Source organism: Pavona decussata, unplaced genomic scaffold, assembly GCF_977016875.1.
Source record: "Pavona decussata unplaced genomic scaffold, jaPavDecu1.1 SCAFFOLD_133, whole genome shotgun sequence".
Lineage (NCBI taxonomy): Eukaryota > Metazoa > Cnidaria > Anthozoa > Scleractinia > Agariciidae > Pavona > Pavona decussata.
In genome coordinates, this window is record NW_028145546.1 from 4,017,501 (window position 1) to 4,044,951 (window position 27,451).

The following is a 27,451-nucleotide window of genomic DNA, read 5'->3' on the forward strand; positions in this document are numbered from 1 at the left end:
GAAATGAATTGTTTATTTTTCTGCTCCATTCAATTCAAGTCTTAAATAATAATGTGGAATCATCACAGTCCATATTTATACTCTTGATTGATGAAGATCTACTAAGCTTGCAGAAATTATTCCTGGACATTTCAAGACTGACAGGACAGTTGAAAATATTTTAACACACGTAACAGAACAACAGGTTGAAATTTGAGGAATGGAAGGATGAAATTTTTATGATCATATAATAGAACTTTTAACCACCTTGAAGGACTGCTACTGCAACTGCTACTGCGCCTGCGCATTCGTTACTCTGCACACCGTGGTATGCTACGAGAAACTAGGGTTTCTTAGGGACTGTGTCTATCAATGTAAAGATATTTTTGCACAGGTTACGACTTTGCGGGAAAAGCAGATCTTAGCAAGGGCTATTGGAATCCAAAAAGAAAATTGGAGACAACCACATTTTTACAAAGATAATTATAAGCTTCAACTAGGAAAAAATGCCCTACATAGCCAGGCCTTTAAAAGCTTTTTAGAATTATCGTTGCTTAAATATCACTGAAATAATTGTGGTTGCCCTTTTTTCATTTTTCGATTTAAATAGACTTTGTTAAGATCTGCTTTTCCCAAAGTCATAAAATGTGAAAAAATAACTGTTTTAGGAGGCACTGTCCTTAAGAAGATTAAAGAGGAGATAGTTCACAGGTTGCTTCTCACGATAACAACAAAATACAGTATCAAAGACTTTAAATTCATTTGTTGATACGGACATATTTCAACCCCTTTCTATTATTATTTCTAGGATAAAGGTGGTTTTTAGACAAAAAGTGGGATACTTTTTTTGACGAATATGATTATTGTCAGTCAAAATTGAAAAAGCAATAATTACCGCAAGCCTTACTTCTTTCATGATTAGATTACAAGAATTAAATAAATAGTTTGATCGAAACTTTATAAAACATTGTTTTCTTGTCTATGTACACTATGCTACAACTCCTGAAAATTATTCTAAAACTTATCACCTTTGTACCTTGAAAGTGATCTATAAATAGGAGGGAGTCTGCCATTTTCATTTTCACAGACTTTTCGTCCATTACAGTAAATGTAGATGTATTGTCTGATATGAAACCTTAGCTTGAGAAAAAGAGAACATGCAAACATTAACTAATCAAGTAGTAGTAAAAAGAATTGACTGCTAATAATATTTGTTTAGAAAATTTTAGTCACATGAAATTTACAATTTTTGAACTGCTGCATACACCTGATGACAAGACAGTCTTCAAAAGTTCTGTATTTTAATTTCCCACTCGAGACTGAGGGGACTGGTACAAGTAAGGGATTGTTTGAGCAGGTGAATAGTTGGAAATCATACTGGTGGAGAAATGCTTTTTTTGGCACTTTCTTGGGTAGCACAGCTCTATGTTTTAGCAATTTTGTAACAATCTTTGGCCAACAGTTGGCCGTCTGGAAAGACTATGGGGAAAAAAAGAATGAAATGTTTTGATTGGTTGCCCAGCTAACAGCTCTGCCTTTCACTTACATTGTAATAATATTGTGCTACATTGCACAGGATTTCTGCACAGAAAAAAAATTTCAATACCTCCAGAGTCTCTGCAAGCAACCAAATACTGGCCGAAGAGCCAGAGGACTTGGGTATGAGACTGATGTTTCAGCTAAAACAATGGTTCCTCCACTCCTGACAGCCACCACCATTTGTCCTCCCCAACCCCCACCCCCACAATCCCACAATCCCTGACTCATACCAGACTAGTCAGTTTCTGGAGTGGGCAAGGAGGGATGGATACTGCACAACTACAGGTTACTGTGTGGGTCAATAAAATAATGTAAGTGATGTGTGCTGCCTTGGAGAGTACCAAGACTTCAAAGTGCCAAAGACGGCATACGTCATGGATTAGATTTCTGAAGATTTTTTTGCACATATTTTGAATGCCTGTCAAAACATGATATGCTACATTGACTAGCTTTTTTTTACCCAAATTAGCTATTAATATTGTTCCAAAAAGGTTAAAATTTTTAATCAGAACTTCCATCCTTGATTTGCAAGTTATGTTTGTGGGCATGCCATCATTGTTTTGCACCTGCAGGTGTGACTGTGAGTCATATAAAACATGCAAGAGTGGGAAAACATTTATAGACTGTTGTACTAAAGATTAAAGGCAAAAATATGACTAGTAAGAATAAATGTATGTTTTTAGTCTCTGGGACCATGTTTATAACAGAAGTCGTGTATGTCAGCTAGCTGACCAGACTGTTTATGAAAACCATATCTCCGAGACCAATGGCACTAATGTAAATTATAAATAAATATTTATACAAAACTGTTTCAGTGGTAAACATCAATCCACTGAAATATTATCATCTGAAAATTAAATATTACCTGAATCGATGAATGGAGTGATTGTATACAAAACTGAGAGAGTTACCGTATATATTCTTTTTTGTCTGTTTGTTTTCTGTTTACAGTGCTACACACCATACCATTGCCACTTGATTAAATTTTGACTTTTATGATTATGATATTGATTATGAAATCTTTTTGAATTAGTCCAACAAAATGCAGATTGCAAAAGGACAAATCGCAGCTGTACATGTAAACATAGAGTATATAGCAATCCACCACACTTAGTGAAATGGAAAGCCATCAAAATGCAGGGTTTTTTCTAGACCTGTAAATTGTGCAAAAAGGTTTGAAATCTGAAATATTATCTTAAGTTTAAACCTTCCATATATTTAAGCTAAATGTTAAGCAATGATGAATTAAAAGTCCAAATGTTTTAAGCCCCCTTTGACAAAATATCCTCAAAATCTCCAAGGGGAGCCTGCATAATCCAATGTCTAAAATAATATTTTCAAACCAATTTCAAGCCTGTATCAAGTAGTAATGGTCCGACACATAGCACCGCAAAGTCACTGAACTGTTTTCAACTTCTAGCTGAGAGAATTTGTGGACAAATTGACTATTTTGTGCGTCACTATTTGTGTTGGCAAGTGTTTTGTGAAAGAAAGCACATAACTCTTACTGTCATTTTAATTTCCTTCCAAAAAGTATGCAAGTTCTAATTGAACATGTGTCTGACTACTTGCAACAGGTTAACAGTAGCTTAGTCAGAAGTGTTTTGCGACATCTGTGAAAAGAAAAGGAGAATAATAATATATTCTAAATTTGAACATTCTAAAAAGTATTGAATCACTAATAAAAATACATTAGTTTCTGCACCACCTCCCATGACAGGTGAGAATGCCAGTGAACCATGACACCTATTTTGTTTGCTACTAAACTAGTAACATTTAATAATTATTCCATGAGTGCACATTGGATTTGAGATGATAAATAGCCAAAGAGGTGCGTACAGCACTGAGTTGGCTATAGTCATCTCATATCCAACAAGTGTGAGTGGCATAATTGAAGGGCTGGGAGCATAACCGACCTATGTCGAATTTCAGCCCGTTTTTCGATGTAGCTCGGATTTGTCCAAACTTTTGCATGTGAACTGCAATTCGATTGAAAACCATTGTCCAGTATTTTTTCACGCCGCTTTGTGTTTCGTATTAATGCCATTGAGAAACTTTACCATCTTGTAAAGATATATCGGTAACATTATAGACACTGGATGACCAAAAGGACAATGCACTGAGGATTAAATACTTGTATTCAATATACACTTGTTGTCTTTGAAACACGGCACACGAAAGCGGTGTTTTTCGCGGGAGCAACGAAAAGAATGCTGTCACGCTTTTATTTGATTCTGTTACAAACTACTACGTATGTGACAGGAATGTCCCAAATGTAAACAGTTACATTCTCCAAGAGAAAATGTGTCCATTTCCTGGCGTAAAATCCAGCTTTGTCCCGTTTGTCGACATATCACTCTTGATAATGCAAAATACTAGCATTCTACACGATTAACAGGAAGACATGTAGCCATTTCAACGATTAACAACGATTAACGGCAGTTCTATTAAAAGGTAAAGACTATCTATTCTTTTCATGACCAGTCGGTGTTAACCGTTGAAAATCTATGTTAGTCGTACTTTTATTGAATCATTGCCTTGAAATTGTCAAGTTAATCGTTACATACCGAATTTCAAGCCTGGCAAACCACAACTAAGGCTTGCAGAACACCTTGCATATGGCGGGATTTGTCTCTGATGCTCCCGCGGGATTTGATAATCAAACTGAAAAATTCGCCCGGCTCAGTCATCACTACCAAGGAGGGATTCTTTGGACAACATTTCCACCAGTTCCTGTGAACTGCATTCATCAATTTCATAAATTTTCAAAAGATCCATAGATGTCGTGCGTTTACAAACTTCACCAAACAAAAGTGAAACCAACTACCCAGTACGATACGCAAGTTGTTTATCCCGACTGCCTTGATCTATTTTGGGCTTGTTACAACCCGCAAAAGCAAACCATGACATCATCTCAAACGTTACTTATAGCAACAACAACTGGTGCGACTAAACACGGCTCGTGGACAGTGGAAACTTTAAGCCTACCGATAATTTGGAAAAGGAGTCTGACGTGGACAAAACCTATAAAAAAATTTGCCTTCCAAGCGCCTTCACTTGTAGACAAGCAAACTACCAAATCCCCCTCCCCCTGACTCAATGTTGTCTTTTGGGTCACGAACAGTTGCCTAGCAAGCATCGCTTCCCACATCAACATTGCGTAAGGGGGAGGGGGGGAGGGAGAAGTAACTGTGGTAGAATTATGAAGGGAGAAACAGTAAGTGAGTGGTTTTTTGGCTGTCTGTATTCGGTTGTCATTGCATAGGGGGAGGGGGTGGGAGGGAGAAGTAAAGAAGTGGTTTTTGTCATGTTCGTGTTTGGTTTTCTCAAGGAGTTTTGTCCACGATTGTAAAACCGCGAAATGTTTTCCAAACCAGGGAGAGCCAAAATTCGGACAAATCTGTGCGAAATCGAAAGCCGCGCTAAAATTCGACATAAGTCGGTTATGCTCTCAGACCTTCAATTGCTTAATTATTGAAACAATCAAGAAATATTGCTAGATATTGCTAATTTTGATTTGCAAGAACAACCAGAATAACAACTAATGCATGTCGCTATTTCTCGGGCATGGTATAATGGTCATATACCATGGCAATGAAGCCAATCAAATCCCTGGAATTACACTATATAATGATCCAGTTTCAATAACGGCTGATATCCTATAGCTGCTAAGCCAATCAGAGCTTTGGAATTGCACTAACCAATGATCCAGTTTTAAAATAATAACCACTACACTATTACACACCGGATCTTTATACCAGATCTATGTAAATATGGATAAATTATTTCAGCCTATTTATGCAGGTCACAAACAAAGTAAGTTAATATGAAACTTACCTCTAAGACTAGAACTTAGGACACTCTATGATACTGAACTGCAACAACAATGAGATGACGAGAAAGACAATATACAACATAAACATGATGGCACCAAGTAACTTGGACATCTTCCACTTATTGATAGCAATTGTGATGACAACTGCGATCAGCATTATGAAGAGTAAGGCGACAGAGCAGAAGAGTCCTGAGCTGCTGACCTCTACAGCATTACCACCATGTATTGCACTAGCAATCATCCAAGGAAGAGGGAGTCTACAAAACAAAACTTTCATTAATTTGAATGAATGAACAAAAAATCTTCAGAACCCATATATAACCGACTCTTCAAAAAAAAGTTCTTCCTTATAAAATTGATTTTCAAGCAAAGATCCACATCAATTTTTATATGAAAGAAAAAAATTGTTTGCATCAAGACCCAACTGTGGATCTCTAAGTGGTCATTTGGGGACTGATACACTGTACTTTTAATTATGATGTGTTACAAGGTTGGTGACTCTTGGCAACTCTCCATCATCAGCACCAATATTTTAATCAAAATAAATTAAACAGCATTTGAGAGATAATGGGTAGAAGGAAATTGAAATAAAAACAAATTGTGGTGATGTGTAATTTATTTTGACCAGGAGAGGGAAACTTGTTAGTTGTAAGGGCACTGGCTGGTGGACACTCTAAGTAAAAGTTGCTCCCCTACAATAACATAAGCCAATTATAAAGGTATGAGTGGTGGCAAAGGCTATGATTTTTGAGCCATTTTGGTCTGAAATTGGGTTTTAACCATTTTGGGCCAAAAGTCTGAAATCGAGTATGGATTATAGAAACCAGGTCTGAAAATGGGTACTGAAAATTTCATATCTTGGTCTGAAATAGGTTCAAGGTTAGGAGAACCAAGCTGCACACTCAAACCAAAAATTCTGTGGAGTGCTCTTCCCTCCCTCTCATGGTATACCTACACATCCTGCTAGCTAACTGCTTGAAGCCATCATGTTACCAATTAAAAGCTTTAGAGAGGAAGACCAATAAACATACCCTATTGTGACATCAAACATGTTGCTGCCAATTGAGCTGGACACAGCCATGTCACCAAATCCCTTCCTGGCCACTAAAACACTGGTTATAAGATCGGGAATACTTGTTCCAGCTGCCAGAAATGTAAGACCCATTACCTACAGAGTGAGCAAGACAGATGATCAACCACTAAGTTCTCAACAGTATATCAACATGCAGGGGTTAGTCCATTATATCTGAAAGCCAAAATCCTGGCCAACTGGGCCTACTTCAGTTAAGATAATCAGCTGTTTTCCCAGAAATGATGGTAAACTTGACACATACATTTTTGTGATTTGGTAGTTAGATGAGTCACCAAGAAAGTAATCCAAACAGCAAACCATCATTTTGACTTCTCCAAAAAAATTAAAAAATAAAAACCAAAACTTTAAATAATTGCTTCAACCTTATTTTTAAAATAGACAAGAATGGTAATTTAAATTCAGGTGATCTGCTATAAGACAGAGGACATATAGTGACACAAAACAAGAACCACAGCTTTTGTGGCTGATGAAAACCTTTGTGGTTTCTGCAGTTAGAAGAGCTGGTGTGTGATTGGTCAAGACATAACATTCTAGAAAGATTTTAGATACATTAAATTTTTTGTTTCAGTCAGTGACACAGGAATACTTGGAAAAAGAAAATCTGAGTTCTCACAACAGAAATCGAACCTATAAAACCGTCTGATTACTAGTTCAGATGCTCTACCACTGAGCTACAGGAGACGCATGAGAGCTAGGCCATTAAACTAGGTTCAACCTTAGTGACCAATGACAACTTAATCCATGCACTTCCAATTTGACCTTTTCAAATCTTTGTGGTAATTTTTACTATACTGCACACGCAAGGTACATTGTACTAAAAAGTACCTTATTAACCTTTTACAGTCAACTCTTGCCTTGCGGACACCTCGCTATTACGGACACCCCGATAATACAGATAGCAGCTGAATCCCCAGCAAAAATAAATTGCAGACGTTTGACTGAAATAAAGTCCCGCTATTACAGACTCTCGCTAATAAGGACACTAACTCGGGGTCCTGAGAGTGTCCGCAATAAAGGGAGTTGACTGTACTTGGTGTTACTGTTTTTTTTTATTTGCTTGTTGTCAGTTTTGGTTTTCTTCCTATAATCGTCTTTGGGAGAAATTTTATAAAATTAAACTGTTTTCCACATTGATTTATTTCACAAGCATGCGCTGGATATGAGATAATAGACAGCCAAAGAGGCGCATCATGCTGAGCTGGCTATAATATTATCTTATATCCAATCAAAGGCTCCTGTGAGCCAACTCGTGAATGCAGATGACACATAGTAATTGCAATTTAGACGGCTACGGAAACTTCCTCAAAAGCTAAAAGAAATTATATCTTTGCCCGATTATGTAACGAAAAATGACCATTCTTGTACTATTAAAATGATTGTCAAATTATTCTGTACAGATTGAATAAGCCGATTATTCTGATGCGCCGATTAAAAAATATCACGTGTTTTTTTTATTCAAAGTTTATAGGAGCACGCCATGTGCAGCTACGTCATGCAAATTCGTGTGATAGTCCGCGGCTACTGGATTTTGCGGTCGGGCTAGTGGATTCTAACCATCACTTGCCCGATGGGCAAGTGAAGTTTTTTTGGGAATTAAAATTACAAAATTACTGTAGGGCAAGCCGATCTCACAAAGGGAAATATGTTCAACAAAGTATCGCATTACGATTCATGCCCGACATAAATGCGTGAAATTTTTCCTTTGGAGTTCAGTCCACGCAATCCTCAAGTAAAAATAATGAACTATGACAAGCTCTTGCTAAATAAGAATTATTTATCGACCGCGTCCTTTTGCTTTCCCATAAATTACCAGTTGTAAATTTCGAAAATGAAACATTTTTTCCCTTTGAAACCTCTATGAAAGCTGACAAGATCTTAAAAGTGTTCATTTCACCAGAAATTTGCATAATTTTGTTTACGACGTCAATGATGCGTGACATGGCACGTTCCGCTTTCGCGTGAAAACTGACAAATTAAATTATTTTTTAATTAAATCATTTTTAAATTAAATTATTTTTTATTCTTGAAAGAAACCGCACTTCGTAGAAAAAAACGAAAAAATCCTATAACTTTGCTCAGATTCAACGAAAAATCCCCATTCTTACACTAAAATGATTGTCAAATTATTCTCTACAGAATGAATGAGAGAATTCTGACGCGTCGTGAAACAAATTTTCACGTTTTTTTTTTTTTCACTAATTGAGTTTACGACCCCGGACTTTCTGAAAAACTGAAAAAACTTGAAACTTTGCTCAGATTGAACGAAAAATCGCCATTCTTGCACTAAATGATCGTCAAATTATTCTCTACATATTGAATAAGAATTTCCTGATGCGCCATGAACAACAAATGTTCGCGTGTTTTTTTCCACTAATTGAATTTAAAACTCATTCACTGCGCACGCCCAAAAGTTAACGACAAAACCGACTGATCGACTGATCGACTGATCGACCAAGTCGAGAGTCAGCTATCGCTATAACTCGTTCATTGCGCATGCGCGCATTCACGAGTTAAAAAGCAGGCTGGAGTTTTAATCAAGAAATATTACTAGATCTTGCTGATTTTGCTTTACAAGAACAATTACAGATCTAGAGGATCTAGAGAACAATTTAATTGTCACTATTTCTTGGGCATGGTATGAGGGCTCATTTGTCATGGCTGCTAAGCCAATCAAATCCCTGGAATTGCATTATACAGTGATCCAGTTTTTAATACCAAGGGATATTAATGATTGATTATTTACCTCCGGGGTTATACCAAGGGTATCACCAACTTCCGTTGCCCACCAAACCATTCCATATGAAAACAAGACTATAAAAAGCATTGAACAGATGAAAGTCCAAGGATACCAGCCTCTTCTCTCCTAAATAAAAAGATATCAGATTTTTTAGCAAGCCCTAGTCTGTCTCTATTACCCCCTCCCCCTAATTGAAGATGATTTTTTACTTTTGTTACAACCCTGTCTAACGCCCATTTTCTGTTAAGCATGCCACAAGGACCTATGAAGTAGCAATAATTAAAATACTAAAATAATGAACATTTAGGATCTACGAAAAAAGGTAAAGTCAGTCTTTGGGCTTAAGCGCACCATACAGCCAGAGCTTCACCAGATTTCTGTAATATGAAGACACAATGAGTATTACAGCTATTTTCCTGGAGGGGAAGCTTGTCCATCACCCTGGCAGCAGTGTTTTGCTGGTACACATTCAAACAAATGGTGGAGAGAGACAGTGCAGAATAAACGGTCTTGTTTAGCAAACCACTCTAAACCACTGTGGTTCCACAAAAAGTAACCAAACAAATAAATAAACAAAGACAAACTTTCTTTAACTTACTGGTCTTCTGATGTCTTGTGCTAAGTAGTACATGGGAAACATGATGGGTGCTCGTACTATGTATGCGACTCTGTCTTTCCAGCCTAGTGGCCAACTTAGGTCAATGGGATCACCAACGTCATCCAACTTCAAACAAAAGCATTATTATTTTATTTAGGTAGTAAATTACATCAGGTAAGCTGTGGTTAAGTATGGCAATGAGAAGTAGCCACATTCAAGCCACAGGACACCATACTTGGGCCACAGGTAACCTACACTCAGGAACAGAGGTTTTCTATCACTTTGGTGACATCTGCCGCATGCAACCCACACTGGGCAGCTAGCAACTCACACTCAGGCCACTGGTCACCCACATTCAGCCACACAACCCATGTTTAACTTTGCCTGAGTCTCCCCGTGAAACTGTAATGGTATGAGTAATGACAACAGAAATTCCGAACTGATGACATAATTTCTAAATTCTGATTGGTTAAAACAAATTTCCCCCATGGCATGGGAGTATGATGACCTGTTTGTATTTTTCAAGATCACGGAATGGAAATTGGTCATGTGTTTCTGCTGAGTTTCATCAAAGCTCTCATATGTTTAAACCCAGTTAGCCAGACATAATATTGAAGAATAGTTTTCCTAGCATCTTTTTTACCAGCATGCAACTGTATTGTTTTATTAAGTGCAATTTCCACTTAATTTTCAAACAAGAAAGCCATATAAAACGCTTAAGTGGCTGCATTTTAACCTCGCTCTTTGCCCCTCACATTTTTTTTTAACTATTCAGGTATTTAAATGGTTTGGGGTCACAGTCCCCCTTTTCCTCACTAGAAAAGGCTAGGTGATGACCACTTAAAAGAATGCTGTCATGCAATACCCAAACATTCCTCTGGCTAATATCTTGTTACACAGAGAATCTTCACCTAGCATTTTTGTGCAACAGTTTGTAAAGCCAAAAACCAAGATTTTAACATTTCCAACATTGAACATTACATATTCAATCACATCATTTCTATGACTCTTCTGATTTGTCACTTGTTGAAAAACAAAGATGGAACTCTCTCACACATTTTACTGGCCACTTCAAAAAGCAAACCAGAAGTTATAAAAAACCGACCAGAAACTAAATACCCTATCAAGCCTGAGAACTTGAAAGTTTAAATTAAAATGTGGTTTACTTACACAAGCTTCTCTGGCATCTTCAATTTCTACAAGCTGATGGTGGGATGAATTTTGTAACACTGCTGATTGTGAGTCTTGAGATTCCATCGAAGTTCTATAAGCCGTATTGTTTTGTTCCACCATTCCTGGTACTGGCGAATGAATTGGTCTGTTAACAGTATTTTCATCAGGAACAATATGTACATGTGGGAGTTCCCCATTTACTAAACTAGATTGTGTAGATGTGTTTTCCACGTCTGAATTATACCATTCTTTTCTTGCATTTTCACTGTTGGAATTCAAGTTATTACTCTTGTGGAATGATGACGTGGAAGCTGAATCTGCCCTGTCTTCACTCCCAGAATTATTCATAACTGATAAGTGGAATTGTCTGTGGCTCTCCTCCAAAGAATTGTTTTTTACAACATCTTGACTTCCATTCCTGGAATTAGGGTCTCTCTCCATGCCGACTTTTACTTTTAAGCATTTCAATCTCCTCAACTTGTTCACTTTCACTGCAATGGATGCTGTTAATCAGAACAGAAAAAAGTCATATATACTGGCCAGGTTAAAGCTCTGTAAATGGTCCAGTCAAGGGCTGACCAGACCCATGCAATCAATGAGGAATTAGATCAGATGCTGACACCTGCTCCCTGAATGACACTCATGAAAGGTACACTATACTCTCATAAGATGGTAGTGCTTACATATCGATCAGCCTTGTATATACAAACTAATTTTCATTCTTCACTCACAAATCTGAGCAAAAAGACCAAACCTCAACAACGTTTTACAACTTTAAATGAAGTAAGCTAAAAAAACTCCCTGGTACTTGTCAATCAAATCTGGAACAGGAAACACCAATGCCGTGCTCCAAAGTGATCAAGTAATGAAACTGGCGATTCAACCAGACTCAAAATAAAAAATCCATCATCACAAAAACTTTCAGAACTCACTAGGTCATCTCTGTGAGTCTGGTACTCTATGACAAAAATCTTGCACATTTAACTTTCATTTACAAGGTAAGCAGGTATACTTGAACAGCACGTTTCCACCTTAGGAAGGGTAGGGTGGGGTGAAATGAGTTAAAAGTTACTCACCCTCCCCCAGGGGATCCATGGTGTGAATAACAAGTTGAAGTGCACCATGTCGGAAACAAGGAAGGCCGTTGCTTGTTATTGATGATGTACAAAGGTTTTCAACTGCCTTCTGTTAAGAGAAAGAATATCACAGTGAAAAATGCAGTTTTCTGTCATCGTTACCATGACAGCAGTTACCATGCACAAAAAATCTTTATTAGGGTGAAAGAGGCAGCATGGTCCTGCTTCAATGAACAAATGAGTATACTGATGAAAGCAAGATTTTTTAAGAATAACGAAGAGTGACAAAATAGGCCTCTCTTATTTAACTTACCCTGGGACTATAGACCTTTTTCATAAATGGCAGCCAATTTTATTATTTTATATGTATGTTAATATTTGGCCCTGATAACTTCACTTCAAAGAAAAAATTCTATTGAATTTTGTACATGCTAACGAGGCTAGCAGGGATAATGATCACAAAAACAAAAAAAGAATAATTTATTGGCCATTTATGAGAAAAGAATGTGAAAACTGTCCTGAAAGCTCTTTTATCTTATGAACCCTAGCTCCATGATTAAAGCAAGAGCAAACTTTTATCCTGCCAGACACCACAATAATAACACTTGTATTATTAAGATTTACTCTTTTCATTTTAAAGTTCAGTTTGATCGATCTCCATGTGTCTTCCTTGTTCACTTTACCACACAGTACAGTACAGTTAGATTGATATTTCTGTTTCCTACTTTCATATCTGCTATGGTCGTCTTGGTACCAGATAAATTTTTATTTCACTTTGTCTTAGTGTCATTATCACAAATATAGCAACAAAAAAATCAAAGTGGCTTTAAAAATTTCAAATAAAAAATAAATTTATACTAAAACACAGTTATGTAGCAGTTATAATCATCTTGGAAGCATGCTCTGTTTCTGGTCACAAGCATTTTTTTATATGCATATGTAAGTCATGAAATTATTCACAATAAAAATGAAATAAAGAGGTCAAATTTGTAAGAAGGTCATTATAACAACTACTGAGTGACCAGCAATCACTGTTTTACGCCCTCGTTAAATAATGTTATTGTTAGTTTGAAACAAGTGCAACACATTTTACAGACAAAATAAAAACTGCCATTGTTCACTGAAACTGTCGGCTACAAAATTTTTGTTACAATTCAAAAAAGTTAAGCTGGCAGAGAAAAATACAAGCTTCCAAATATGCAAAAGTAGAGTTTAATTTTAAATAGCCAGTACAGCAACACATAGTTATACAGAAAAAGAGTAACACACACTGACGACCTGCATTAGATTTTATGTTACAGCAAGCAATGACTTATTCATTTAACTTTTGGGATAATTTAATGATGTGTCAAGATAACGAAATAAGGGCAATACCATAATTACTCCGGCCGTAAGGCGGACCGAGTTAATGTTTCGGTAGCATTATCAAATTCTTTTTTCTTTTTGGGGTCGCGATGGGCCGAGAGATAAGACTTCGGGCCACAATTATTGTTCTCGATCTCGTTTTTTGTACTCGGCTGGTACGAGTTATGTTTTCTGTTGTGTTATCAAATTCTTTAAATTCTCGGTCGCATATTTTGTTTTCGGGCCGTGAGGAGTGTTTACAATATGTGAGCCAGACATGCAAAGCATGAACAAAACATGCGAGGCATGCGAGGCATAAACGACCCCAACATAAACTCCTAACCGTTAAGCTAATGAATGGTGAATAACAAATGCTTTCCCCTGAATTTCATTTAAAAATATAAACAGCGAAACATTGAAAAACGTACAAGGATATAAACGAACGCGTGATGCGTAACGTTATTCTAAATCCGGGGGGGGGGGGAGGGGGTACCCAACAGATGCTTGGGTAGGGAGGTGTGGCCTGGGCGTTCAAACCCAGACCCTGTTTAAGACACCATTCTCCGATTTCCCTATCCTGTTTAAGACAGAATTCAAAATTTTCAGGCCCTTTCTAAGACATTTAATCCAAAATCACACCCTGTTTAAGACTAGAATGAAATAAGAATACACTAGTTTCTTACTGTAGTGTAATGCACTGCCAATCACAATCTGTTTAAGCCATTAGGTCATGTAGGGATACCCTGTTTAAGACAGAAAGTGATGAAATAGATACCCTGTTCAAGACAAAACACCCTGATAACCATACCCTATCGGGCGGCACATCGCTGTTAAGGTCACATGAGGGAGTACCCCCCCCCCCCCCCCGGGTCTCGATTATACTGAAAATTATGATCCGTCAATGACCCAGCGTCACATACATATTAGGATCGTACAAATGGTTTCTGTCTCTAAACGAAAGGTGAAAACGTAAGGATTGAAGCTCGGGGATTATAAAAAGCATTGGTATGACAAATGTCGTTTTCCCCTGTACTTCATTCTGACTGCAAGAAATGCAATTCTATCTGGTGGCTACTTATTGCCTCACTACATCTCTGAATCTATCAATTTGGTAGCCAGCGAGCAAGCTCTCTAGGGGGTGGGGAGCGGGAGGGGAAAAGAGGATCCACCCCCAAGAGAGCTTGCTCGCAGGCTATCTATTTGGGGGAATTTGCGATGCTGGAGGTTATCACCGTTAAAAGATTGTAGGCTTTACGCACCAAACAGTCAAATATGGTCCGAGTATAAGCTGGAAACAGCTTCTTGTTTTATGTATGTTTTCATGACACCTTCTGAATGACCTAGTGATTCCACACAGAAATTTGCACCTTTTTACTTTCTGTACATTTTTTAAAACCATAAAATGCAAGACTTCATAAAAAATTTAACCTGCCAATTAAAAACTGAATTCAATAATTACTTTCTTGAAAAGAAACAAAAACTCAATATCAATTTTTTGTCAGATTTTAACAAACGTTACACAAGCTGGAGTACTTTCAGTATAATAACCAAGGACTTCAGCATCACAATAATTTTTACAGGACAGGGATTTTAATCCGTGCCAAATGGTCTTATGATACAAAAGAAGCAGAGTTAGACAAAACAAAAAGCAGGGCTCAAAATTATTGCAACTCACTGGTTACCAAATGGAGTGCTGGTGACTCACATTTTGTCCCAACCAACCTAGGCTTCCAACAAGATAATCATTCTATCCGATGTCATGAATGTCAACTGGTTTATAACTGTTACTTTCTTCCATGCAAAACAAGACATTAGAAATTGTATCTTATTGTAAGATACATGTACAAACAACCTATTACCAACTGAGTTCAAGGTCTGTACTGTAAGTTACGGACTGTGAGTTTTTTCCTGTTGATTTACAGCCCATTAAGTGCGAAGCAAGCGGGCTTTAAAGCAACAGGAAAAAAATGAGGAACCAAGAAAACAAGGTTAGTATTAGATATTTATAATTATATCTCTGAGGTTAATCAGGCATGCGCAAAAGGAACAACTTTCAAGTTTAGCGGGCAGTGAAAAACGGTCCATAAAATTGACCAATCAAACAAAATGTACTAACTAAGAGATATAACAAAATGAAGGAAAAATATGGCAACCAAAATTTATGATCTGGTGAACAAACTTTTCCACTGGTCACAAGTTGACACCTGAATGTTATAAATTTGAAAATGAAGGGAAAACATTTCCAATGTCAATGAACAATACAAAATGAGCTGTACTACTCCCATGCCACAAGACAGGCACCTGTCACTCAACCTAATGAGCATGAAAAGCCATAATATTCATACAGTTAAGGGCCTCAATACACTTTTGAAACGTTGCCAACAACCATGTGTATTCAACAACAAATAAAAAAAGATTTGACAACTATTAGTGCTCCATAGAGCTTTTCCTCACACAATAAAAGGGCAAAATGATCAATAAATTTGTGTGAGAGATTTTTTGGTTACAACTAGCACACTGAGGATGGGGAATTTGTCAACAACTGTCTCACAGACTGGGTAAAATGAATTATTCAAAGTTACTGACGATCAAACTGTCACGTTTGTTATCAACAACTAGAGTAGTTTCCCTTTTTAAAAAGGAAAACTGATTTTCTGTCGATAACTAACTTTTTTTCGAGTTTTTTTTTCAATAACCTGGTTCACACACTGGATTTTTTGTTATCGATCAATAACTTTTTTATCGCTGACAAAAACAATAATTGGCCTAGTCTGTCGAAGCCCCAAGGTAACTAATTCCTGAATTGAAGTTAACAGCATGACAGTCAACAAAAACATTTACAGAAAGAGGGACAAATTGCTACGTTCATTGATAGTGCTTGAAATGTTTTCACTGCCATAGTCATAATAAAGGAAGTTACAAATTAAAGAAACTCAGAAACTCGGCAGTTTATAAATATTGGCCAAAATGTTCTTCATTCAATAAGGAAGCTGTCTCCTAAATTTAATAAAAAAATATTTTTCATTAAAAATTGAATCAATAAGCAAAGCGAAAAGTAAACACAACATCTCACTTGTGACAGAAAGAAGACAACAGAGAGGTGGAAATTACATGATACTCTCTGTAATTAGCTTTATCTTCTTTTTCATAAACGGATCACCAAAATTTCATTGATTTCACATTATTTTGCAACTTTTCCAGCAATTTTTTTTTAATCTGTTGGGATAAGAGCCTACTTGAAATGCTTTGTATAAAGACTTTTCAAACTAACTGTCCAGTGGTAAACATAATTATACATAAATTATCAATGTCCAGGGTCTCATAAGTCTTCCTTTTTAAAAAGGTTTAATTATGAAAAGACCACACATGTGGCAAATTCAAAGCCATTATATTTCTGACCAAATTATGTTATACCAATGCTATAAAATGGGATTTGATGAACTGAGAAGCCAAGCTTCTATTTTCAAAGGAAATTTAATTAGTTTTCTTTTATTTGCTGTTCTGTTTGGAAATGTAGCTTGATTAATTCCAAAAGGATTAAATAAAACGAGCATTGACAATCGCTTCTACAATAACAAGTATCATTAGCAGAAGGTCAAGAAATGTAGACAATGTCAGAGATAAGTTGATTACGAGCTACATCTTTGGATTAGCAATGGATTCCTCTATCTCAAGTACCCACACTTAAATCTGCACTAAGAGTATTCCAAAATGATGTCTTGTCTAATTAGCACATTACCCTGTTGACTGTTTGCGTATTGCCTAACAATATAAAGTCCTTGTTTACATGGTAAAGTCAAATAGTATTTGGCTGAAATATCTAGGAAATGAATGAATAGACCAGCCTCCCCCCCTCCCCCCCCACCTAAAGAAAGGAAAAAAATCTCCTTTATCTCTGCAAAAATTTGTGGATGTTATCAAAAACATCAACACACAAACATTGATTCTCTATTGTGCAAAAAGGTAAATTATGGGAAAGAATAATTGTACAGGTGAATTGTATTCCAACATTTTCATCTGCATAATTTACAAATCATTTGAGCACCATTTTTTGAAAGGGTCAATGCATTTTTTCCAGACGATTGTATTTCATATGCACAATATCACCTAAAAGTCTTATATGAAACTTTTTTACTTTTATGCTTAGAGAGGATAAGGAAAGGATCAGATACGTGTAAGATAAGATAAAATATTTCTTTCATTGTCGAGGAACTTGCTTCACAGCTCAGATTCCTCCTCAGTTAAAGACTTGCATAAAGCAAACAAAATACTTTATTCAAAACATTTGAAAAAGTAGAACAAGCCAGATTGGGTAAATTTTAAAAAGATGTACAATGAGCTAAGCTCCACCGCTGTGTATGGTCTGTATGTATCGACCAAGCAATAAAATCTTAATCGATCGAGTGGCTCATAAAATGACAGCAATGGGGCTATTAAAAACTTTGGCGCCAGAAGGCTGTCCTTTAAACTAAGATTTGAACAAATTCATAAACTTTTTATTGCTGACTTCCTGTTAGTTGCTATACATTCAGAGGGTCTAATTTTAGCGCCTATTAAAAATACGCTAAAAGGATTTAACAGTGGTCAAATTTTCATTTCCTCGAAGTTTAGTGCTTCACACCAAAGGAAAATATTATTTAGTACACTCACCTCTAGATATGCATCTTCCGTGCTTGAATCTGCCGCTTCTGCGCTTTTGGAGTTTATCGCGCTCACCTTGTTTGATTTTAACAGTCTCTTTACCCACCGCTCAATGATGTGGTTGAATTTCATAAATGTCACATATAAGATGTATGTCACGATTAATATCAGGGATTCCCACCATTCGATTTCTTCATCCGTGAAGAACCCAATTAAAATGATCAGAGCCATACTGTAGAACATACAATCGCGAAATAAGGGCCACCAAGTCAACCTTAATATCTCCTTCGAAAACATCGCACACATGCCTATCACAAACAAAACATTGAACACAGCAGATCCGACAATCGTTCCAAACCCGACGTTTGAATTGGGAGCAGCAAATACCCCGATAAATGAAGTACAAAGTTCTGGCATACTTCCACCAGCTGCCATAAAGGTTGCCCCAGCCACATCTTCTGAAATGTCTAATTTCTCCGTGATCAAAGCTAACGCAGGAATAAAGAATTCGTCGCATGCAATCGACAACGCAAGGAACATATAACACATGCCTACTATGTGCAAAATTATGGCTCCTTGGCGCTTCTGTGCCAACGTAAAAATATCTTGTGGATATTGTCCTTTCGTCCCGTTTACAGCCAGTAACGATCGGTGTCTGTATGTATTTTCCTTGCTGATAGAAGAAGGTGAAGTGACGTCCAAGTCGAGAAGAGCGAGGAAATTGATTGCAAGACTGCACAACAACGCAGACGTCACTAGGAAGACATGAGGGTTGTTAGTTCGCCGGTAAACACGATGCCAAATAAACGGCCGGTCAGATTTCACCACCATTTCTTCTGTGTTACAATTACTAAATGAGCTCCGGAAACGAATTTATCAAGTGCTTTCGATCGAATGGAGCGAACAAGAACGAGCGACTTGCTTAGTCCATTTGATAAACTTGAACGGAGATAAGTTGGTGTACTTTAGAATCGTTTAGTAATTTCCAGGCGTATTTGATCTCCGCGGCTTTGTCTCTACAGGTAAAAGAAACGTTATCTTGGTGGTAAGGATACGAAAGTACTTGTGGACAATCTACAGATGGGACATAATCTGTATGAAGAGCCCATAGTACCGCGATACGGCACGCTCGTACAATCCTCTTTGCTTACGTGTGTTGTCAAGTGATCAAATCCTTGTTTTTGCGGCGAAGAAACTTTCTGTGGAGGGACAAAAAGGATAATTAAACCTCCGAAGACATGTCACCTCTATTATCGCTATTTTTGACTCATGTTTCTTGTACCATTCCTTCTTCACTGAGAAAAATAAATTATTAGTGAAAGCTTAGCAACTCTGGCTTTCTCCCATGAGGCAACGCGGTGGGTGGCTTTTGTTTTCCGCGGAATTTAAACATCCTCCCCTGTCTAATTGACCTCCGTGTCAATAGCCCAAAATAATTTTCAAAGAAAGGTAATTTCTTTGCTGTCCCAAAGGTACAGTTGTCGTTTTGTAATACATGCGTCGCCCCAGATTGCTGGCTTTTGTTGTAAGCTTCTGAACTAATAAATCATCCTTTATCTTCATGCCCGAAAACAATAAATTCGTACATTAAAAAAATAGCTTTTGAACAAAATCGCGCCATGTTTCTGCAACTGGCCAATTAGTTTATCCAGTCGAATTTCTGGTAATTTACACCGAAACGAGTAAAATGGTGTTTTGTGAATAAGACTGCGACAGAGACGTGTGCTCAATTCAACTGGATAGACCAATCTTACAGGGACTCCAAAGGTCAAAATTATCTGGGGTAACAAAAAAAGGTATAAACATTAAAATGAATCTATTCTTTATGAATTATGTTCCGCGCCGTGGCTTTTCATCCCCAAAATATTGACTGGTGGAATTACAAGACCACGTGCCAATATTTCGCACGAGCGCGCTGCTGGTAAACACCCCGGATCATTTCAAAAAAAACCAGCTGCAAAGACTTCACATATCACTGTTATGCCCGAAGCAGTTTGTCACCCCGGTAACAGAAGGCAGATGTTTTGAGAACATTTGTAGGTACGGAGGCGAATTCAGGCTGTTCTGTTAGCTTTCTTGCTTTTTAAAACTGACTTCATAATCGTTTACAGTAACGTGCTAAGTGTCCAAAAATGTCGCTCATTATATCCGATATAAGCTTTCGTCTTTGTCAAATGGCTCGACCGAGGCGGCCGGTATGAAAAAGAACTGATCTTTAACATGATTAGAAGATTCAGTGAGAAATCACTGCTGGAATAAAGTTGATAACTGGCTAAGAGTACCTGATTTTTCAAATCTTTTCTTGCAATTTGGAGGATTTTACACCATTCTGAAAGCGTTCCTCGTATTAAGCTTGTTTGAACACACTGACCGTACGCCAAACAACTTGTTTATGACAAGGACAAAAGTTGGGAAAGCTCAAACTGACTTCACAGCCGAATACTCGGTGTCCAATGATTTTGCTCATTGTATGGGATTTTAAATATTTATCGCCATTGTCATTGGCTGGCATGGAAACGAACTGATAGAGAATCTTAACATGATGAGTTGATTAATATTGGTAATTGAACTGAGTGGAGTGCAATTTGGTCTGAAATCATACGCGTGATTTCAAAATCAAACGAGCGCGCAGCGCGAGTTTGATTTGAAATCACAAGTATGATTTCAGACCAAAATTGCACGACACGAAGTTCAATTACCACTTAATTACATCCATTTTGAAATCACAGAGTATCATTGTCAATATTAATATTCTATTTGTGTTACTTCATTTCCATTTTGATGGGCTAAAGAAAGGATGCAATTTAGAGCAAAAAATGGTGCAATTTGGGAATAAATTGCACCATTTTGGACCAATCAGATTCCAAGGATCACCAGTGATTTCAAAATGGATGTAATTAGGTGAGAAATCACTGAATAAAGTTCACAAAATATCATGATAAAAATAGTACCTGATTTTTCATTTCTTTCTCGCAATTTGAAGGATTTAGCAGACCATTTAAACAGTGATTCCTCGCATCAAGCTTATAATATACTGTACTGAATTTTCCAAGCATATGAAAGGTAACTTGTTTCTGACAAAGACAAAAGCTTTCAAAGTGTCAGATGGTGTTTCCAGAGCAATGCATTTCAGCTGTTCACATGAATTATACTTGTCGGGTGATAATCGGAGGCTCTCTTGGATTGATTTCCCCAAACATCTTTTCTCTTGAAAGTGTCAACCAATAAGAAATATTATCTGATTCCTGCTTACGGCTATAAACCAATCAGAGGACATCTTGATGTCCTCTGACATGACCCGTATACGCGTATTGGCGTTCACTTTTTTTGTTCAGTGCGTTGCTTTGTCTTGTTTTATTTTTTTTTTATGAATAGACAGGTTATCTAATAAAATCAACAGCCAGAGAATGAATTGTATATCTTGCAGAAAGAAAATTTAAAATAACAACACTATTTATAGAGTCAATATTTTTCTGTAAAATGTATTTAAAAATCTACATTCGTAAAAGAAGGTTGATGATTGGGTCATAATTTTCATAGTTCTTGCAGTTTTTAAAGCGCTTGTTATTTATTACTGACTAAATTAGAGATCATCGCAGATACGCTGCGCAACTTAAGCAGCTGCAAAAAGAAAGCCTGAATTCTTCCTTTTATCCACAGTTCACATATATGATTGTCATACCTTAATATCCATATTTTATTACTGTTAGTACAGTAACAAGCCGTTTATTTTATAGGTGACACGCCACCACAAGCTTTACTGTAAAATTTACCGTATTAAATCAGAATATTTTCAGTGGTATTTGCGTGTCCAGACACGATACTTCTAAATGGATTTGTCTTTCGTCTTTTCTGTCTAGAAGTTCCAAAATAAGCTCCCTTGGCTGGGTAGGTCGGGAATGTGTCGACATCTAGGTAAGGGTCAAGGTAAGGTAAGGTAAGGTAAGGGGTTGAGACTGTGGTGCTGCGTCGGTCGGTAGGGGACTGAGTGGTTTTGTCCACCGTTATAAAGAGATTTTAGAGCTGACGTTTCGAGCTTTAGCCCTTCATCGGCAGAACTAAACGTCAGCAGTCAAATTTCAAATCTAGAAATCTCTCAAAAGAGAATAAGGGGACCATAAAAACATTGCAGGACGTTTCGACGTCGTGTAACGTTTTAATCGTTAAAATGTTTATCAAAATCGACCGTCACTGATTTCTGACAAATTGGCGAAAAAACTGGCGCGAAATCCAAGGCAGGGCGCTGCATTGGTTAGAGTAAGGGATTGAAAAATTTATCTTTTTTTTATTTGCCCGTTTTGCGACTTGACTGAACATTTCGCAGATTTTCTTCCAATAGTTTGTAAGATAGTTCTTTGCTTTATTATGGTCTAGAGGTTTTGTTTGCCTAACCGTCCGTTGTTGCAGTGAAAAAGAGAATTAGAGGTCCTTTCCCGGTTAGACCGATTAATGGAATTGTTAATCGATGATAACCGATATATATCAAACGATTAAAAAAGATGTTTTTTGCGACCCTCAGTATTGTCAATTTTCATTTGAGATTTCCACCAAGTTTCATTGTCTAATTTCCATTTTGATAAGCTTTCATTTTCATTTACTCAAGAACTGTTTTCAACACAGTGCGCAATAGCTGGCAACTGTCCAGTTTACATTAATTTTATACCTAAAACACTAAAACGTTGACGAGTCCTCGGCTGCAGCGGACAGCTTCATCATTTCCAGTAGTACTCAGTCAATAGCATTGAGAGAGTTTGGGTACTAAATTTTCCATACTGGCACTGTTCCGACTCCCACAACAAAAGATTTCTATGTTATGCGGTTACCATTTATCAGTACCTACAAGAGTGAAAGCGGCATGGTGTACGGTGCCATTTATGTATATGTGGCAAGGCTAGTACTTAGACTTTGGCAGTTTAAACTGTTTGTAACATTTTCTCCCGAAAGCCTTCTTCCACTCAGTAAAACGTTTGACATTGAATACAAAAGAATGTCGCTATGGAAAATGAAAGATACAGAAAGACTTATACCGTCAATAATTGTTTGAGATCAGGCTTTATGTAATATAAAGAATTTCTTACTTCAACGCAGTTAATCCAGGAAAGCAAAGGCTATATCGTGGATATCAAACGGTGTTGTGCACCGATCATTTCGAACCTTCCCCACCCCCTCCCTCTCCCAACCAGCACACCCCAGGCATTTGAACAATTTCCGTGCCCGGAGAGTAGGGGATTTGACGCGAAAGACCCTCCAGAGGGTGAGGGGTTGGAAATTTTACTGGGTGGGGTGGGGAACTTTAATCTGAAATGTCAAGTTTACACCTTCCTTATTGCCCGGCGGAATACACGTGGTTGCTGATCCATACATGAGGGGAAAATGTCGCCGGTTTGCGGTGAGTGATTGGTTTACCAAAAGGGGTCTCCACAAACTTTGCAGTGTTTGAAGACATACATAGAAAATTTGATTGAATGTAAATGAATCGGTTACAAACAGTTATTGGAACATTTGTTTTGGGGAGGGGCATTTGATCGTCAAATTTGGCGCTAGGGTAGGACACTTTTTGGCCCGGGCCCGTGGAATTTGAACAAGCCAATTTCAAAAAGTTCAAATGCCCGGTGGAATTGCCCGAGGGGTATGTTGAAGTTACGAATTGATCGGCCCATTAGTGCAATAACGACAAAAAAAAAAAGGAATACATAAAAAGTACAGCGGTACAACTCTAAAAACTATAAACTACATTAAGAGCGTTCTTAAATCTATTCACAGAAGGTTAGTCCAAAACATTTCAGGTATTGTTTCATGTCAGTATAGTGCCCGCCAGGACCTGTGGAAGTTCCTCTCTAAGCGTTTGTATACCATTTCACAAGATTGAATTAACTATATTGTTTTTTTTTTCATTTTGGGTATCTTGGCCTTCTTCCAGATCGAGAACCTTACCCGAATCTATGGACATTTCTTGTGAATTTTTAGTGCATTATTGCTGTTCATTTCAAACAAGTTTCTAGTAAACTTAAAAAAAAAACAAAAAAACAAGTAAGAGTTGGCAGTGTTAGCGAGCTGGAAATCAGCGACAAAGTTCAGTTGAAAATCAGGAACTCCGGACGGTAGAGTAGATGAAGAGACCTACAAACAGATTCGTCTACGGGCGAAATAATAAAATGAAATAAGAAGAATAAAAACGTGATGGCCGATCTGTGGTAAATAGCTGAACTGAGTAATGACCTGCAGGTGGTCAAATTGTTCAAAAGTTTACTGAATTAATTTTGCAATTACAGATTTTTTTTTCAGGGGGCAGGCGGATAGCAAAAATGGAACAATCTTTCAACCTGCTCTTTCATTGTGAGAAACACCCAGAATCTTAGGAGTTATTTTTTATAAAAATTATCAAGAAACACTGATTACCACTGCAATGAGGATGAAAACCATGGAAGAGGGATTTTTTTATTCACTTTAATTTTAATAATTCGGCGTGCGAAATTTTATGAGTGAAAAATATGTCATTTTAAAACGGGGATGAATTAATACCCTTCACAAATTTGAACAGGTGCAGAGTCAGTGAAATAACATGAGATCGGGGCTTGAAACAAAGCCAGTCGAATTAACACTTGGGATTTGATATATAGTTGTCTTTTGAACGTTGAGTCCAATAAAATTTAGGGGTTTATTTTTCAGATAAACAACAAAAGGTTTATGAATATGACTGGCTAAACTAGGAAGTGTGGAGAGGTGAAATTATCACCATAGAGTGTTAAATTAGCAGTTTAACAACTCTGCTTGTAATTAATACACTCTAGGTTTCATCCAGAAAAGGAACAGGGTGTTAAAATATCAAATCTGGGCTAAGTATTCCAGAGTACTTAAACCGAATTCACAACGCACATGCGCAAAGTTTAGTTTACAACCTTGCAGAAAAATATCCGTTACTTTGTCCGTTTTTATTTTTTATTTTTTTTATTTTTTCGTTTTGTTGTTGTTGTTGTTGTTGTTGTTGTTTTCTTTTTTAAGGAAAATAATGATGGGGAAGATAGGAAACGTTAATTAGAAATTTTGAGTTGACGCCAAATGTTTTCAGAAAATTCATGGTTAATTAGATGAAGTGTACGTGCGTGTTTTTAATTCTTTCTACCAGTTAACTGTGCAATTTTTCCGCATCCAGCTAGCTGCTGCTGCTGCAAAGACTCCCAATTGAGATGCATGAACGTAAAAAATATATGCTCATGTTTTTTGTTTATGAGAAAATACCAGCCTCTCCTGTAAAATTAATGGCACAGTTTTTCCCATTGTTTGTATTTTGGGGTTTGTTCTCAAATCATCTTCCATGCAGCCGTCGATTCTTTTAGTTCGTCTACAAAATGTTTCAGGATGTTAACTTAAAGTTCTTGACATGCAGGCACGTACGGGAACGTGAACGTGGCGGACGACTTCAGACGACTGGTCATTGCCGGTTAATCTACATGTTTTTTTCTTTTTCGTCTCAGAAAACTGACATGTACCAACCACCCGCCCTGCATGATTGAAATTTATTTTGTTATTCGCGATTCTCTTTGTACAAACGAAACGTTTTCACCTGTTACGATTGCATCAGAGCACACGTCCACTTTGTTTCTCACACAGCAGCGAATTCAACTAAAGGAAACGTATTTTGTCACTCCACTTTTGTTTAGTCTTTAAAATATATCTCATTTTCTATGTTTTGTAAAACACTACACCGCAGGGCCAAGAAAATTCTGCCGTGTTTAATAAAAAAGAAAGCAAACAATTAATATTGTCGTGATAGCTTTGTTTAAAGGTTCCTGTTAACACAATGAGGTCGGTAGTACACTTCTAAGATGCGAGGGACGCACGAACTGGACCCCCAGACTGAAAAAATAACAAATTTGGTGTCGAGTTTTGAAAATAAAGCTAGTTTGCTTCGAAACACCTGGTAACCTTCTTTGTGGATTTGTTTAACTCTTCTTATAATAAGCTTTGTGTGATGAAAATCGTCCGCCTGCCCACGATTTCAACTTGTGTGTACGAACGAGTACAAATTGCAAGCTTGCCGGTTTAGTGGTATATTTTGTCGTGAAATTGGCTATTTAGGGGCTACCGGCATAACGAATTAAAAAGTGGCTAAATTAAAAAGCATTGCCCTGTGACAGCGAGGTAGTCAAAAACTCCACGGTTCTAAAAACACTTCGCTCTCAGTACAATTTCACAATTTCTAATTTATTTGATTCTTCGAAACATAAGGGTAAAACTGAATTCGTTTTTCGAAGCCTTTGTTGATGATACGTTTCAGACACAAAGCCAAATAGGTCGATTTTTAAGGAAACTGTTTATTTCTCGTCGCTTGAGGTGTGACATCAAAGTGAATATTGTGACGGATGTCTCCACGGTTTTTCATGGCAATTAATCTGACTGATTTCGCATATTTCTGGCGAAGAGGTGACATATTGACAAACAAGTGGGTTTTTTCTTGTCCAATAAATATTTTTGCAACATGAAAACTTAAAATGTATATATTAAGCAAAAGCATGACAAAAATCAATGAAATCTAAAAGGAATAAGTGAAATGCCGGTCGTGAAGTGTCCGGTATCTTTTCTAGTTATTAAGATCCCAAGAGCGGGCAAAAATATTACAATTTCAAACCTAAAATTTACTTTTCATCAGTACTGAGGATAGAATGACAATGTTTCCAAGACTTGTGACAAATATTGGAAAAGTTCAATAAACCGACGAAGGTGATTCTATTTACACAGGCTGTCGTCGAAAACAGTTGATTTAAACGCAAACGAAGTGGTGAAATTTTTCGCTTCCGTTTGGAAGTAATGGGTCTGTTACATAAAAAAACCTAATGAAAGTTAAGTTGTAATTGCAAATGGTCAACCTAAGAAACGAAAAATATTATCAGATAGTGACTTAGTACAAGTAAACATTCTATGTTTGTGAGAATTTCTGGATAACGGAAGATCACTTAAAAACACTACAAGGAGATACAGAAATCATTTTTAATGCATCGCGCAGACATATCATAATCGCTTGTCTTCCTTTAAACGACAGGAAAATTAAAAACCTACCTACCCGTGGTAATTGATGTTGATGTTTTTGGTGAATCAACTTTGCCGGTGATAGAGAATATCTTGTACAGGCTAGGACGCAAAAACAAATACAGTAAGATGTAATTTTAGAATGTGAAAACCATTTCAAGGTTTGATGGTTAAGAGAACAACTGAACAGGCTTTAACGCTACTTACTCAACTTTTGCGATATCTTTGCAAAATTTGCATGGAAAGTTGTATTGCTGCCGGTGTATTTAACGTCTCCTGGATTCTACAAGCTGAAGGGAACTTGGTGAACATGAATACAAGGATTCATCGTAAATAATTGATATTAGTCTGTATGTATATTTTATGGTTGCCAATGTCGAAGTGAATTCATAATTAGAGACCAGGTGAC

The 27,451-nt window shown here is 37.1% G+C and overlaps 1 protein-coding gene across 4 annotated transcripts in view; it reads right to left on the reverse strand.

The window, feature by feature from the left end:
- Positions 1-27,401, reverse strand: part of LOC146468331 (sodium/potassium/calcium exchanger 2-like) — a 27,403-nt gene extending 2 nt beyond the window's left edge. The window contains exons 1-10 of one of the 4 annotated variants that reach the window (XM_085124750.1): positions 27,250-27,401; positions 27,077-27,144; positions 18,025-19,214; positions 12,031-12,139; positions 10,952-11,457; positions 9,782-9,907; positions 9,190-9,309; positions 6,385-6,521; positions 5,356-5,610; positions 1-3,131 (exon numbers count right to left, since the gene is read on the reverse strand). The exon at positions 1-3,131 is cut by the window's left edge and continues 2 nt beyond it. In XM_085124750.1, the coding sequence (XP_084980876.1) occupies positions 5,364-5,610; positions 6,385-6,521; positions 9,190-9,309; positions 9,782-9,907; positions 10,952-11,457; positions 12,031-12,139; positions 18,025-18,846 (2,067 nt within the window). In that variant the 5' untranslated portion in view covers positions 18,847-19,214; positions 27,077-27,144; positions 27,250-27,401 and the 3' untranslated portion in view covers positions 1-3,131; positions 5,356-5,363. Of the gene's footprint in view, positions 3,132-5,355; positions 5,611-6,384; positions 6,522-9,189; positions 9,310-9,781; positions 9,908-10,951; positions 11,458-12,030; positions 12,140-18,024; positions 19,347-27,076; positions 27,145-27,249 lie in introns of those variants that run through there. The other 3 variants (XR_014867542.1, XR_014867541.1, XM_085124749.1) reach the window with 3 other exon arrangements.
- Between the last annotated feature and the right edge of the window lie 50 nt (positions 27,402-27,451).